Source organism: Geotrypetes seraphini, chromosome 4, assembly GCF_902459505.1.
Source record: "Geotrypetes seraphini chromosome 4, aGeoSer1.1, whole genome shotgun sequence".
Classification (NCBI taxonomy): Eukaryota; Metazoa; Chordata; class Amphibia; order Gymnophiona; family Dermophiidae; genus Geotrypetes; species Geotrypetes seraphini.
In genome coordinates, this window is record NC_047087.1 from 63,640,761 (window position 1) to 63,653,854 (window position 13,094).

The following is a 13,094-nucleotide window of genomic DNA, read 5'->3' on the forward strand; positions in this document are numbered from 1 at the left end:
ATGCCCCATTCCCTGCCTTCCAGCCTTTGTCCCAAATTCATGCATCTCCCATGTCCCAGTGTGCTCCTTAACCCCCCTCCTTTCAAGTTTTTTTTTTTTTTTTAATGTTAACCTTCTTATCAAATTTCTAGGCAGCATACATAAAATAAAATCATGGGAGTACAAATTTTAGACAAGAACAGATGTATGTTAAGATACAAAAAAATAAATAGGATAGAGAGACATATAAAAGAAAAACGATGGGGTGAGAATCTGCTTGTGAAAAAGAGATGAAAAGATTGAAAAAGGTTATATGGTAGGTCATAAGCAACTTTGAACAAGAATGTTTTGAGATTCAACTTAAATCGGTTTGGTGACGTTTCTTTCAGGAGGTGTACTGGCATAAAGTTCCATAGCTGAGGGGCCATTACTGAGTAAATTGATGTACAGATGGTATTTATTTGACGTAAAGAGGGTATCAGAAGCAAATGCTGGTTGTTTGATTGAAGGAATCTCGATGAGGCATATGGAATTAAAAGTCTGTCTATGGATTCCAGGCATGCTAGGGAAGCTCCCCTAGAGCTGGCCCTAAAGGTAGAGTGTTTCTCCTATGAAGCAGTGGCCAGCCTTGGGGGGGGGGGAGGAGGAAAGGTGGGCAACAGCTCTCTGATAACACCATCAGCTGTTCCTTCTCCTTTCAATGATAAAGACACTGTCACTCCAGGGGCAGAAGCACTATCCCTAGATTCAATATATTGGTTGCTAATAGCCAATTATTGCAGTTAATTGGCATCAACTTATTTTTGTGCGCTACAATTGGCATCAGCTGGCTGTGTGCTATTCTATAAGACACAGTGCCTCTCATAGCGCATATCTGAAAAGGGGGCAAGACCAGGGATGTGTCAGGGACTTTCCAAAAAAATTGCATTCAGAATTAAGAACACTGCTTTACTGCGCTTAACTTGGGCACTGACATTTATATCAGGTTTTAGCAGGCATGTCTGGTGCTGAAAAGTAAGGCACAGGATCCACGCTACATGCTATTTGATATAAGGTGTGTGCCCTTTCAGTGCTGTTTATAGAATTCTCTCCTATGTGCTCAATTGTCACAAGGAGGCTTGTTTCCACCCCTGTAGTAACAGCAATGGCATGTTGCATTGGCCCCACATTGCCTGGCATGCTGGATGGACACCCATTTTGCGTATCTCTGATGATCACCTGACCAAGTACTCCACACTAGTAATTAGTTTTGAAGGGAAAGGGAATTTGTATACCGCCTTTTTGTTGCTCTGGCATTTCAAAGCTGACATTCAAAGCAGTGGACACTGGAGGATTAAGTGACTTGCCCAGGGTCACAAGGAGCAGCACCAGGATTTTATCTCACAACCTCTGGGTACAGAGCCAGCAGCTCAACCAGTGAGCCACAGCACTTCCTGGTAACATACATAGTGAGTTTATTTCTTCCCTAACTAGTGAGTACCTTCTACTCCACTCTGGTGCAGCCCTCCACCCCATTCAGATGAAGCTCTTTCTCTCTTCTACTCTTTAAAGGGTAAGCAAGAAGGGTAACTGTCCTGGGTGCCAAATCAGTTTCTTGAGTCATTCTATGCACATCAGTCCAAAAGGGAAGAGAGGGTGCTGTAAAATAACCCTGCCTTTTTTGTCTAATGACTGCCCTGACTCCTTGCAGCATTATTTCCTCTCTCCCTTCCCTCACTACAACCTCCATACGTTTTCTCTAATCCTTCTACTCCCACTGCAGCCTTCCCACACTCCTCCCTGCCACCCTGCTGCTGAAGATGCATCCTTCTCCCAGGCCCACCTCTACTGCTGCCTTACTGGAACAGATTCTGCTGTCAACTTCTTCCAGGGCTGCTCTGAAAGCCAACAAAATCCACTCATTTCCTCCATTAATGTACAAATTTATCTTGTACATAGGGTTTCCTAAGGAGGAAACAAAAAGGTTTTTACATGGGATTCACATACAAGCAGATAAATGAATTTATAAAAAGCAGAATGCCCTAAAATTCTATAGGATTAATTTTCAGCCATGAACCAATCACATAAATCTGAAAAGATTAAAGTATCTGTTTAATTTTACATGGATTTTCATTGGCACTACCCATTTAAGTCTTGCTATTTATATGGTGTCACTTAAATGGATAACTTACCCCTTTAGGAGGTGAATCTAAAACTAGGCATCTCTAATTAGGCACTCAGAGGGCGGGTGGGAGGATCCTATTTTATAGTGGAACTCAGATGTCTAGGTTCTGTTATAGAATACTAGTGTAACCTGACACTAGTAGAACTGGTGTAAGTTTAGGTGCCTAGATGCTGGAGAGATGTGTATAACTTAAAGTATTCTGTAAGTTATACATGTGAAAGCCCCACCTAGTTCATGCCCATCTTCTACATAGTAATATAGTAGATGATGGCAGATAACGACCCGAATGGTCCATCCAGTCTGCCCAACCTGATTCAATTTAAATTAAAAAAAAAAAAAAAATGTTCTCATTGTATATGCTCTCTTGCAAATCTGTGCTATGGGAGATAGTCATGTATTTACAGAATAGCACTTAGGTGACACGCTAGCATACAGAAATAAGTGTGTAAAAGTATGTGTATGCTATATTCTAAAACTTTATAAGTAACATGCATGTAAATGTTAACACCAAGTTTATAAAAATGCCCTTTTGATAGCTAAATATTGCTGCTTCAATGTTAACTTTTCAGTCAGCACAGGAATGCCTGAACCTCTGCCTCTTTTTTAAATACGATAACTTTGACCTAGAGATTTAAACAACCAAATATCCATCTATGTTGCCTAAATTTAATGTGCTTGGTGATATGTCTGACTGCCAGCGTTTTACAGCTACATTTTTTTCTGCAATTACATTCTTGAGCAAGTCCAACTTTTGTATATTTTCAGTTATATGTAAATTATGAGGAACAGGAATATATACTATGATAGAAATTCATCAACATTATCTTTTCACAAAACACTTATGTTATATAGCAGGTAGGATGAAATAAACTTTAAACTGAAAAATAGACTTTTGCATTTTAGGTACCAACTGGACATGAAGTTCTTGATGCTTATTTGTTTGCTTATTTAAATTTAATTATATCTTCCATGAAATGTATTTGAATATTTTTAATGCTGATTTATTTGGTGAGATGTAAGCTTTGCAAAATGAAAGAATGAAGCAACCGAATGTATAAAATACATTGAGCAGCCTTGGAATGTTTGACGTTGTACTTAGAAACATGAGAATTGCTCCTAAAATGTTAACTAAAAGTAACTTTTTGTTAATGATCAATTGCATGATTATTACTGAACATTTTTGTTAGGTTTTTCTATTACTGCTCACAATCTTAAGACAACTATTGTGCTTACTTGATTTGATACTTATGATTTAATAGTTGTTTTCATTTGATGAATAAAAGTCATTTTGGGAGTCATTTTGTATTAGCATCATGATAGCAAAGGGTCGTTGGCTCAGTTTTTGAATTAAAGCTTTTGCCTGGAATTTGTTTCCCTTCGTCCTTAGAAGGCTTGAATTATTCATCTCTCTCTAAAGAAGACATTCACCCGCTCATCAGGTTCGTCCGTAAAGTACTCGGTGAGCCGCGAGTGGTGGGAGGGGCGACGCGTAGTGGAGACGTGCGTTACGCGCTGACGTCAGTTCTAGAGCGTGCTGCTCTGCCCGGGCGCAGGAAACTCTCTTAGTGAGCCGGATTGGTGTTTTCTCTTCCCCCGCCAGGCGCAGGAAACTCAGCAAGTGAGCTGGTCCTGATCTTTTCCGCTCCGGCACCTCCGACTCAGCGGGAGGGGGGTCGTTTGCTGAAGCGGATGCCTGTCGTTTCGGCGACCCGGTGACGTTGCGTCTAGGGGCCCTCCTGCGACATCGTTTCGTCACGGCGGGGAGGTAGTTTGAGACGGAGCCGCAGCGGTGAAGGGACGCGGCGTCGGGGCGCATGGCTGCCAGTGCCGAGGGCCGTTTTGAGGGTGAGCTAAGTGTCAATGAGATTGGCACATTTCTATGTTGATCACAAACTTACAAACGTTGCCTCCTCTTGTATCACTCGGGGCCACACAACTCATGCGCAGTCCCCCTTCCTCGCAGTTAAACACATATCTTCTGTCACTCACGCTACACACACACATGCAAAACTCCCCCCCCCCTCACACGTAACAAGTGCCTTAGTATCTCTCACTTGCACTCTTTTACTTTTAATTTGCATACTCTCTCCATTAACATAACCCCCCTCTTTAGTCAGCCACATGCGTTATGCACATATAAACAGCTAGCTTAAAAAAAACAACATATGTAGCCTGCTTCCTTCTCTCTTATGTAGGCACTCGTACACAGATCTTATTGGCCTGATGCATTTTATATGGATTGTCAGAGTAATACATAAGGTGATTAAAACAAAACTCACAGCTTTATATCTTTTTTCATGCACTTAGCCTCTCTCCCTTTTTTAATCCCCCGAATGTAGCAGCATTTTGTCTAGCATATACAAGTACAGAACTTTATCCCCACGCAGAAACTTAAAAACAAGCACACCCATACAGGTGAACAGTTACAAATGCACAAACACTGAAAGCATGCTATGTGTGAGCGTATATAGAAACACATACATGCAAACGTGATAGTAACTTACTAGTTTCCTTTTGTCTTTTCCTTACTATAACAGTAATTGATTGTAAGTTGCTTTGGCATTATTAAATTGAAAATAATTTTGGAAAGCAGGGTTAACTAGTAACTGGGGAAAATTCTAATTTAAGCTTTTATTCCAAGTGCATACATACATAGATACTGTATAAGCAATTACTAGTTAAATTTATTTTGCCAGATATTAGACTCTGAATTAAAGTATGAATTTGATTTTTAGTATTAATTGAAGGAATATACCTTGGTAGACCTATAAGCAGAAGCAGCTATGTATAAATCATGTGCTGTCTTTTTTTGTTGGGTAGAGGATTTAGTATTGAAGCTTATTGCATTTGATATAGACAGATTGAAATTTGATGCTTAGATCTATTAGTAAGTAGATTGTAATGATCCATGTTCATTTTACTTCATCTGTTTGTTTCACTAGTTTTCTAGAACTTTTATGGATTGAAATTAGTAGGCAAGGAAAATGAATTTTTAAATGGCATCTCCCCCCATTTCAGCCAAAATCCTCTGTTAAATTATGTTCAAACGAATTATTGTTATGACTCAGAACAGCCTTTAACATCAGTATATAGTTGAATATAAAATTGTGCTGATGTATTTGCTTGTGCATTTAGTCTGGAGCATGACATTTTTAAAGATTACTAGTGATCATTTGCAGCATTTCATTGAATAATAATTATAGTGCTAAGATTGCTCTTATCTGCTTTTAAGTTGGTGAATATAGAACTAGCCCATTAGTCAATACCCCTGGTGGCATTCAATTTCTGGATAAGGAAAATTGTATATAGCTTTTTCCCACAGAAGCATGCTTTTATAAAAATGTATATGAACATACAATTGTGAAAAGTAGGAACACTGAACGTGCATCTATTTTTACATGATCTGTGTGTAGGTGTTTCCGGGGCATACCGTATATACTCAAAATATTGGTTTATATTCGAGTATATACGGTAGTTTGGGTGGAGTTGTGATGTATGTACATGTATTATAAAGTACATGTGTGCATGAATGCACACATTTATAACTTCCTTGAAGCAGGTATAGATTTGTGTGAGATCATTGTACATTACAATACGTTACATTAGAGGTTTCTATTCCGCCAATGCCTTGCGGTTCAAGGCGGATTACAAAAGAATTACAAAAAAGGTATTACATGGAGAAGATATCTGGTAATTTCTAGAGGAGATAAAGAGTAGATGAGGTTGTTTTGGGGAATTGGGAAGGTATTGGGGAGTGGTATTGGGAAGGAGATATCGGTATTAAGTCGTTTGCAGGAATTTCTTGAAGAGTAGAGTCTGTATTTCTTTTCTGAATGTTTAGTAGCCTGGGGTCATAATTAGTAGATTGGAGATTTGGGGCTGATTTTACGAAGGTGAGTTAGGGCCTTAACACACGGACTAGCGCCCGCTAGCCGCTACTGCCTCCTTTTAAGTAGGTGGTAAATTTTCGGCTAGCGCGTGCCATAGCACACGCTAATCCGGTACGTGCGCTAAAACGCTTAGTGCATCTTCGTAAAAGGAGCCTTTGGTTGTCCAATTCTGCTGCTTGTGTGGCTAGGAGGCCATCATATAGTTTTTTCCATTTGACTTCTTTGATTGGAGGGTACGTGAATGGAGTGTGGGTTTTTCTATGTCTAGTTGATGTAGTTTGGTTGAGACGGTTGTTTAGGTCAGTGGTTCCCAACCCTGTCCTGGAGGACCACCAGGCCAGTCGGGTTTTCAGGATAGCCCTAATGAATATGCATGAGAGAGATCTGCATATAATGGAGGTGCCAGGCATTCAAACCTGCGCCATGCATATTCATTAGGGCTATCCTGAAAACCCGACTGGCCTGGTGGTCCTCCAGGACAGGGTTGGGAACCACTGGTTTAGGTAGGTTGGGCTGTCGCCTTTTATGGTTTTAAATAGTAGACAGTAGAATTTGAGTAGTATTTTTGCCGGGATTGGAAGCCAGTGTGAGTTGAGGTATGCCTCTGTGATGTGGTCATGTTTCCTCAAAGAATAGATAAGTCTCAGTGCTGTGTTTTGGATTGTTTGTAGTTGTTTTATCATTGTTGCTGGGCAGGGGAGGTAGAGAATGTTGCAATAATCTAAAAGACCTAGGACTAGGGATTGTACTAAGAGCCGGAATTGTGTTCTATCGAAGAATTTTTGAACTTGTCTTAAATTTCTCATAGCTGCAAATGATTTCTGAATTGTTTTATTGATTTGTGGTTGCATGGTGCAGCCTCTATCTATCATCATTCCTATTGTCAATAAAAAAGGTCTCTACAAGCCCATTTTGTAAAGGCACAAAAACACCTATTTTGCCTTTATTAAATAAGTATAAAATAGACACCTTTTTAGACTTTCTGCCTAGGTGCCCTATTATAATTAGTCCCTAAATGGCTAGAGTGTCTGTTTGTGTAAAAACTGTAAGGTGCCATCTGCCTCTATCAATTGTTTGTGTGATTTTATTTTTTTTAGTATGTAATAAATATTGAAAACAATAATGTTCTTCAGATTTTTATATGAGACACAGAGGAAGTTGTACTTATTTGGTTTACTAGTGGTTGAGTCATATTTTAAAATTAATTAGGCTTTTATGTTGTAGATACAACACGGTTGAGAGTTTCAAAGTATTTAGTGTCTGTTGAAAAATTATTAATAAATTACCCTAAGTACACAGTTTATTTTACTTTATACCCAAGGTTAGAGCATCAAGTTGAGAATTAGGAAATTCAGGATTCAAATTGTGCTTTGTGTCTTGCCAGACATGGATTTAATCATAGGTAATGTAGGCAACTGCCTCTAATGCCAAATTTTGATAGGTCTCAGAGTGCTTCCACTGTTGACTTGCTGCAGTTGAGGGTCTTGTGTACATCCTACTGTTGTTTTCCCACTCTGGGCTAGATGCACTAAAGATACTGACTTGATCGCTGTTGGCCGATTCTCTGGCCAATTCTCCTGCAGGTGATCGATGCACTATCAAGTTTGTATGCAAATGATTTGCATGCAAACGCGACCAATCAATCACTCAGTGAGCGATTGACACATGCACAGAGCCTTAACAGCAGGGACAGGGGAAGCAGCCTCCTGTCACTTCTGTTAGGCCTTTTTTTAAAATTGCACAGATGTGTGTGTGTGTGTGTGTGTGCTACACATGCACAATCTGTCCCATTAAAAGAAAAAAGCCCCCCCCCCGTGCCAGGAACCCCTGAGCCACCATACCCCCCTCCCCCCACCAAACCTAAAAAAATGGCAGGAGGTATGCCCACTCCCTCCTGCCATCCCGACTGACCATTGCACCCCACAGCAGGAGGGATGCCTACTCCCTTCTGCCACGAAGGAACTCCCATGCCAATCACCACCTCAACCATCCCGATGACACCCCATGGCAAAACTGCAGGAGGGATGCCCACTCCCTCCTGCCACAAAAGCCCCCTCGCAACCAATCATCCCCTAACCCCCTGCTGAAAAAGGCAGGAGGGATGCCCACTCCCTCTTGCTCCCGGAGGTTCTTCCTCAACCCACCCCTTCCTTGTACCTTTTAAGTTGGGAACAAGAGGGGTGCTCTGTCCTTCCTTCTCCGAGGACACCAAGTCTACAATACCGAGCCTTCCCCTCCTGGTGCATCATGTAATGAACATGGAGGGGCCTAAGGTCCTGATTGGCTCAGTCGCCTTAGGCTCCAGCCCTTGGGAGGAGTCTTAGGCATCTGAGCCAATCAAGCTTCCTTAGGGTTGGATACAAGGAGGGGAGCCTTAGGCACCTCCCTGTGATCACAAGATGCACAGGGAGGGGGAGGCCTGGCATTGTAGGCATCCTCGGAGAAGGAGGGACTGAGCATCCTTCTGTTCCCAACTTAAAAGGTTTGAGGAGGGGGCCTCCAGTGGGAGGAGGAAATGAACATCCCTCCTGCCTTTTTTTTCAGGAAGGGAGGAGGCAATTTGGCGCAGGGAGCCTTCATGGTAGGAGGGAGTGGGCATCCCTCCTGCTTTATTTTTTTTTTTGGGGGGGGGGGTGGAGGAGGGCAATTGGTGCAGGGAGGCCTTTGTGCTAGGAGGGAGTGGGCATCCTTCCTGCAGTTTTGCTGCGGGGATGTCATAGGATCTCCTTTATTTAACCTGCATTATTAAATGCATATTAACTTGCGTTCATTTTAATTATATGCTTAGTTATTAATTATGCCCCACTGGGAATAATGGGGCTCAAATTAAATAATGTGTGTGACATTGTATTAACATGAGTTGTTAATAATGTGCATTATTAAAAGTTAACATGTTAATGTAGATTAATAAATGCAGCCCTTAGATTTTAAGCCCCCAGGCCAGAGAAACACCTACTTTCTGAATGTGTAGCACATTAAGTCTAGATTTGGAAAAGCACCGTATTTTTCGCTTCATAAGACGCACTTTTTCCACCCTCAAAAAGGGGGTGGAAAAGGGGATGCGTCTTATGGAGCAAATACACCTCTGCCCCCCCCCCTGGCATTCTGCTGTTGCTCATGGTCCCCCCCCCCCTTGCTGCTGGTGCTGCTCGCCGCCCTCTTACCCGCTCGCTGCCGCAGGAAAGGAAGAGAAGGGCTGCCAGCATGCAATCGGTCCCACAAGTCTTCCCCCAATGTCAATTCTGACGTCAGAGAGAAGATCTGGGCCAGCCAATCGAGCGAAAAACAAGTAAATAATTTTAAAAAGCTTCAAAGAAAGGCAAAATATACTCAGCTACACGATGCTGATTCCTAGATTATGGTGAGAGATTGTCAGGAATATACTCTTAACAGTGATGGCATTCATTTTTCATTAATGTGTAAGCTTAAAGTATTTTTAAGCTTTTTGAAACAGAAAGCCATTAAATTTGTGTCAAATTGTCTATTTACACTCTTGCTTAACCCATTCATTCATTTACTCTTATGCTTCCCAATCCCTCATTCATGTCTTCTCCTTTGTACTTCTTATCCATTCATTTGTTTTTGCTTTGATCTTCTTGCCTTCTTTCATTTCCCCCTCTCTTTGCTTGCGTACTCTCTAGTTTACTTCTCTCAGAGCTAGAAGCACTAAAGTCAACTATTGCTACTAAACCAATTTTGGATTCTGTAGCGGCAATCACATTTGCCGACCTGATGCACAAAACGGCTCACTCCATGTTTTTCCTCTTCATCGCCCATTCTCCAATGTGGTCATGCAAATTATCTATTTAATATTAAAACCCCATGCAAACTAACCCAAATGATTGATGCACTAACATCACTTGGTGATGCACAAAATAAGCAATAAAAAAAAAAGCAACTGGTCAAGTACATTTGTACGGTGTCCGGCAATATGAACTGAATTGCAGTAATCCAAAGTACTGAGTATCAACGACTGAACAAGTAATTTAAATGCCATAGGTTCGAAATATGATTTGATGGTCCACAGTTTTCACAAGATAAAGAAACATTTTTTCATCAGCGCCGAGGTAAATGCTTTTATAGATAGATTTCTGTCTAAATGTACTCCCAGGATTTTAATTTCAGATTCAATAGGGTAAGTAATCCCACCCAACGTTAACTCTACCACCTTTTTAGAAGGGGAGGCAAAAAAAAAAAAACCCAGGCCTTTCAGGATCACATCATAACAGTAAATCTAGTGGAATCAACTACTACCACATCAGCTTAGACCAGTGGTCTCAAACTCAAACCCTTTGCAGGGCCACATTTTGGATTTGTAGGTACTTGGAAGGCCTCAGAAAAAAAATTAATGTCTTATTAAAAACATGACAATTTTGCATGACTCTTTATAGTTTATAAATCTTTCCTTTTGGCTAAGTCTTAATAATAATATTGTCATTTATAGCTAAAGAGACATATGATCAAGAAACTGTTTTATTTTACTTTTGTGATTATGATAAACATACCGAGGGCCTCAAAATAGTACCTGGTGGACCGCGAGTTTGAGACCCTGGCTTAGACTAAGCACAAGAGCTCAAGAAAAGCTGAAAGCATTCCTTTTTCACAGTTTTTATTAACTGATGTGATTACATTTGCATTCCGGTGGTTTATTTTTGTTATACTTTACTCTTGTCTCTGTCTGTTTTACTTGCTGTGTATGCATTATTGTATTTCACTTAGTACTGTTAGATTATAAATCTAATCTTAGAAGAACCATCTTCCTATATCTGGTCATGGGGCAAAGCTTGTCTTAATCCATTTGCCTGTGATTGTTCTTGTGAAAATGAACAGAATTTGCTGGAGAAGACACTCAAAGGGGCATTCCCACTGCTTTTAATGCTGCCCGCTTCAACGAAACTTGAAAATGATAAATATTCAAAAGCTGCTTGGTGCAGTGGCAAATCTGGTTGGATGTGTTTGCATCAGAGGATAGTGATGATCATTGATGTTGACCTATGTACTGTCTGTTAGAAGTTTGGTCAGTGGACTTTGAAGCAGTTTGAACCTTGGTTTAATTCCCAGAGAATACCTGCTTTATTCAGATGTGGTCTTTTTTCAATAGCTGGTTGATAGATTGTGTATTTGATGCTTTGATGTTCCGTGCCATAGACTCTTATTTCTAGAATTTTCCTTATGTCTTCTGTGCGTAACTGTATTGCTGCTCTTGGTCCATTAGTGTTTCTGTATCTGCCAAGTAATACTGATATTACTCCATTTGGTTCCTCTTCTGGATGTGATTTCTTTTCCTGACATATTTTGTCCTGTTAGAGGGATACTATACAGGACAAAATGTTTTAAGAAGATGATCACTTACAGGTCATTGACCTGGGGGACCGCCGCAGGAGCGGACTGCTAGGCATGATGGACCTATGGTCTGACTCGGCAGAGGCGATGCTTATGTTCTTATTGTTACGTTCTGCTTTTGAAGTTTCTAGTTCTGCTCCTTCTGCTGTTCAACAACTTTTCTTTTCTGATTCTGCTTGCTTGTTCTCTGATATCACTGCTGCTGTTGGATCACAGTCAAGGCGTTTTGATTTATTCATGTCATGTTCCACTTCCCAGAAAAATATCAAAGCTCTTATGATATAAAATAGTAGAATATATATATTCTATATAGTTATTTCTGAAGCGTTACTAGGCATAATCAAGCATTGTGTAGAATTGCATAAGAGACAATCCCTGCTTAATAAACTTAATCTATTCAAGACAGATAAATAGGAAGTTTCATTTATTAAGGGAATATTTAAAACAACATAGGTGTTAAACAGGTGACTAAGGTGTTAAGATCTAAAAGTAGACTGAGGTAAACTTTTAGACGTGATTTGAATACGGCTAGTGATAGAACATGACGTGCCAACTCGAAGTCTGCTCTGGGCATACTCATATGTTGTAACAAGGTGGAAGGAACAGAGTCTAGCGTTAACAGTTTGAGGAGAAGGGGACAAATAGGAGTGACTGAGTGGAGTTCCCAAGGAGAGGTATAGAACAGATAAAAGGAGAGATACCAAGATGCTATAGATACATGCATAAGAGCCACTTAAATGTACTAAGTAAAATGGTACTGCCCATGATGATTAACCCATCTGTGAAATGTCAATAAAGATTAAACAAGTTTAAATTTCAATTTGTTTGATATACCGCAAATACAACCACAGTTTACAATAATAATATATTAAAAGAAAATTAAAACAAAAATTAAAAAGACTTAACAAGGAAGTCAATAAAAACAAAATATTCAACCAACATACAAACAAAAATGGGTCAAAGGGGAATAAAGAAAGGGGAGGTTACAATAAAAGCAAAAAGGTTGGGGAAGGGAAGTCGCAGTGAAATTTTGCCCAAACAGGCTGTTAAATACGGAAACTCAATGATAATGGAAGATTTCAGTTATCCTAATAATGACTGAGCAAATGTCTCATCAATGCCTCTCTAGGTTGTAAAGTTTCTAGGGGCCACACATGGCTGCTTCATGGAAAAGCTGGTCTAAGAACTGTTAAGAGAAGAGACTACTAGTTCTTACCAGGGCTGTGGAGTCGGAGTCGAGGAGTCGGAGTCGGAGGAAATTTCGGGTACCTGAAGTCGGAGTCGGAGTCAGAAGTACAAAAAACTGAGGAGTCGGAGTCGGAACATTTATCTACCGACTCTATTTTTGAACTTGGCATACCAATCACGAGCGATTCTTTCAGCTATAGCACCCACTATATACACAGCACAAATGTTGCGAGCAGCTTCTGCGGCCTTAGAACCTTAATTAAAAGCAAAAAGAAGGTGGTGTCAAAAATGCTCATTTCTCTCAACTTGACATTCCATTTTAACGATCTGAAAATTAACCAGTGCTGTCGAGTCTGAGTCGGAGGAAATTTCGGGTACCTGGAGTCAGAGTCTGAAGTACAAAAAACTGAGGAGTCGGAACATTTATCTACCGACTCCACAGCCCTGGTTCTTACTAAAATGCACGATCTGATTGATGCATGGTGCAGTGGTCAAAAAAGGATAAAACAACCTCATGTGAAATACCATAA

At 40.4% G+C, this 13,094-nt stretch overlaps 1 protein-coding gene across 3 annotated transcripts in view; it reads left to right on the top strand.

Moving 5' to 3' along the window:
- Positions 1-3,634: 3,634 nt before the first annotated feature.
- The window catches only part of NFATC3 (nuclear factor of activated T cells 3), a 217,760-nt gene continuing 208,300 nt past the window's right edge, over positions 3,635-13,094 (top strand). Inside the window, exon 1 of one of the 3 annotated variants that reach the window (XM_033941418.1) lies at positions 3,635-3,988. In XM_033941418.1, coding sequence (XP_033797309.1) covers positions 3,958-3,988 — 31 coding nt within the window. In that variant the 5' untranslated portion in view covers positions 3,635-3,957. The remainder of the gene's footprint in view (positions 3,989-13,094) is intronic. The other 2 variants (XM_033941420.1, XM_033941417.1) reach the window with 2 other exon arrangements.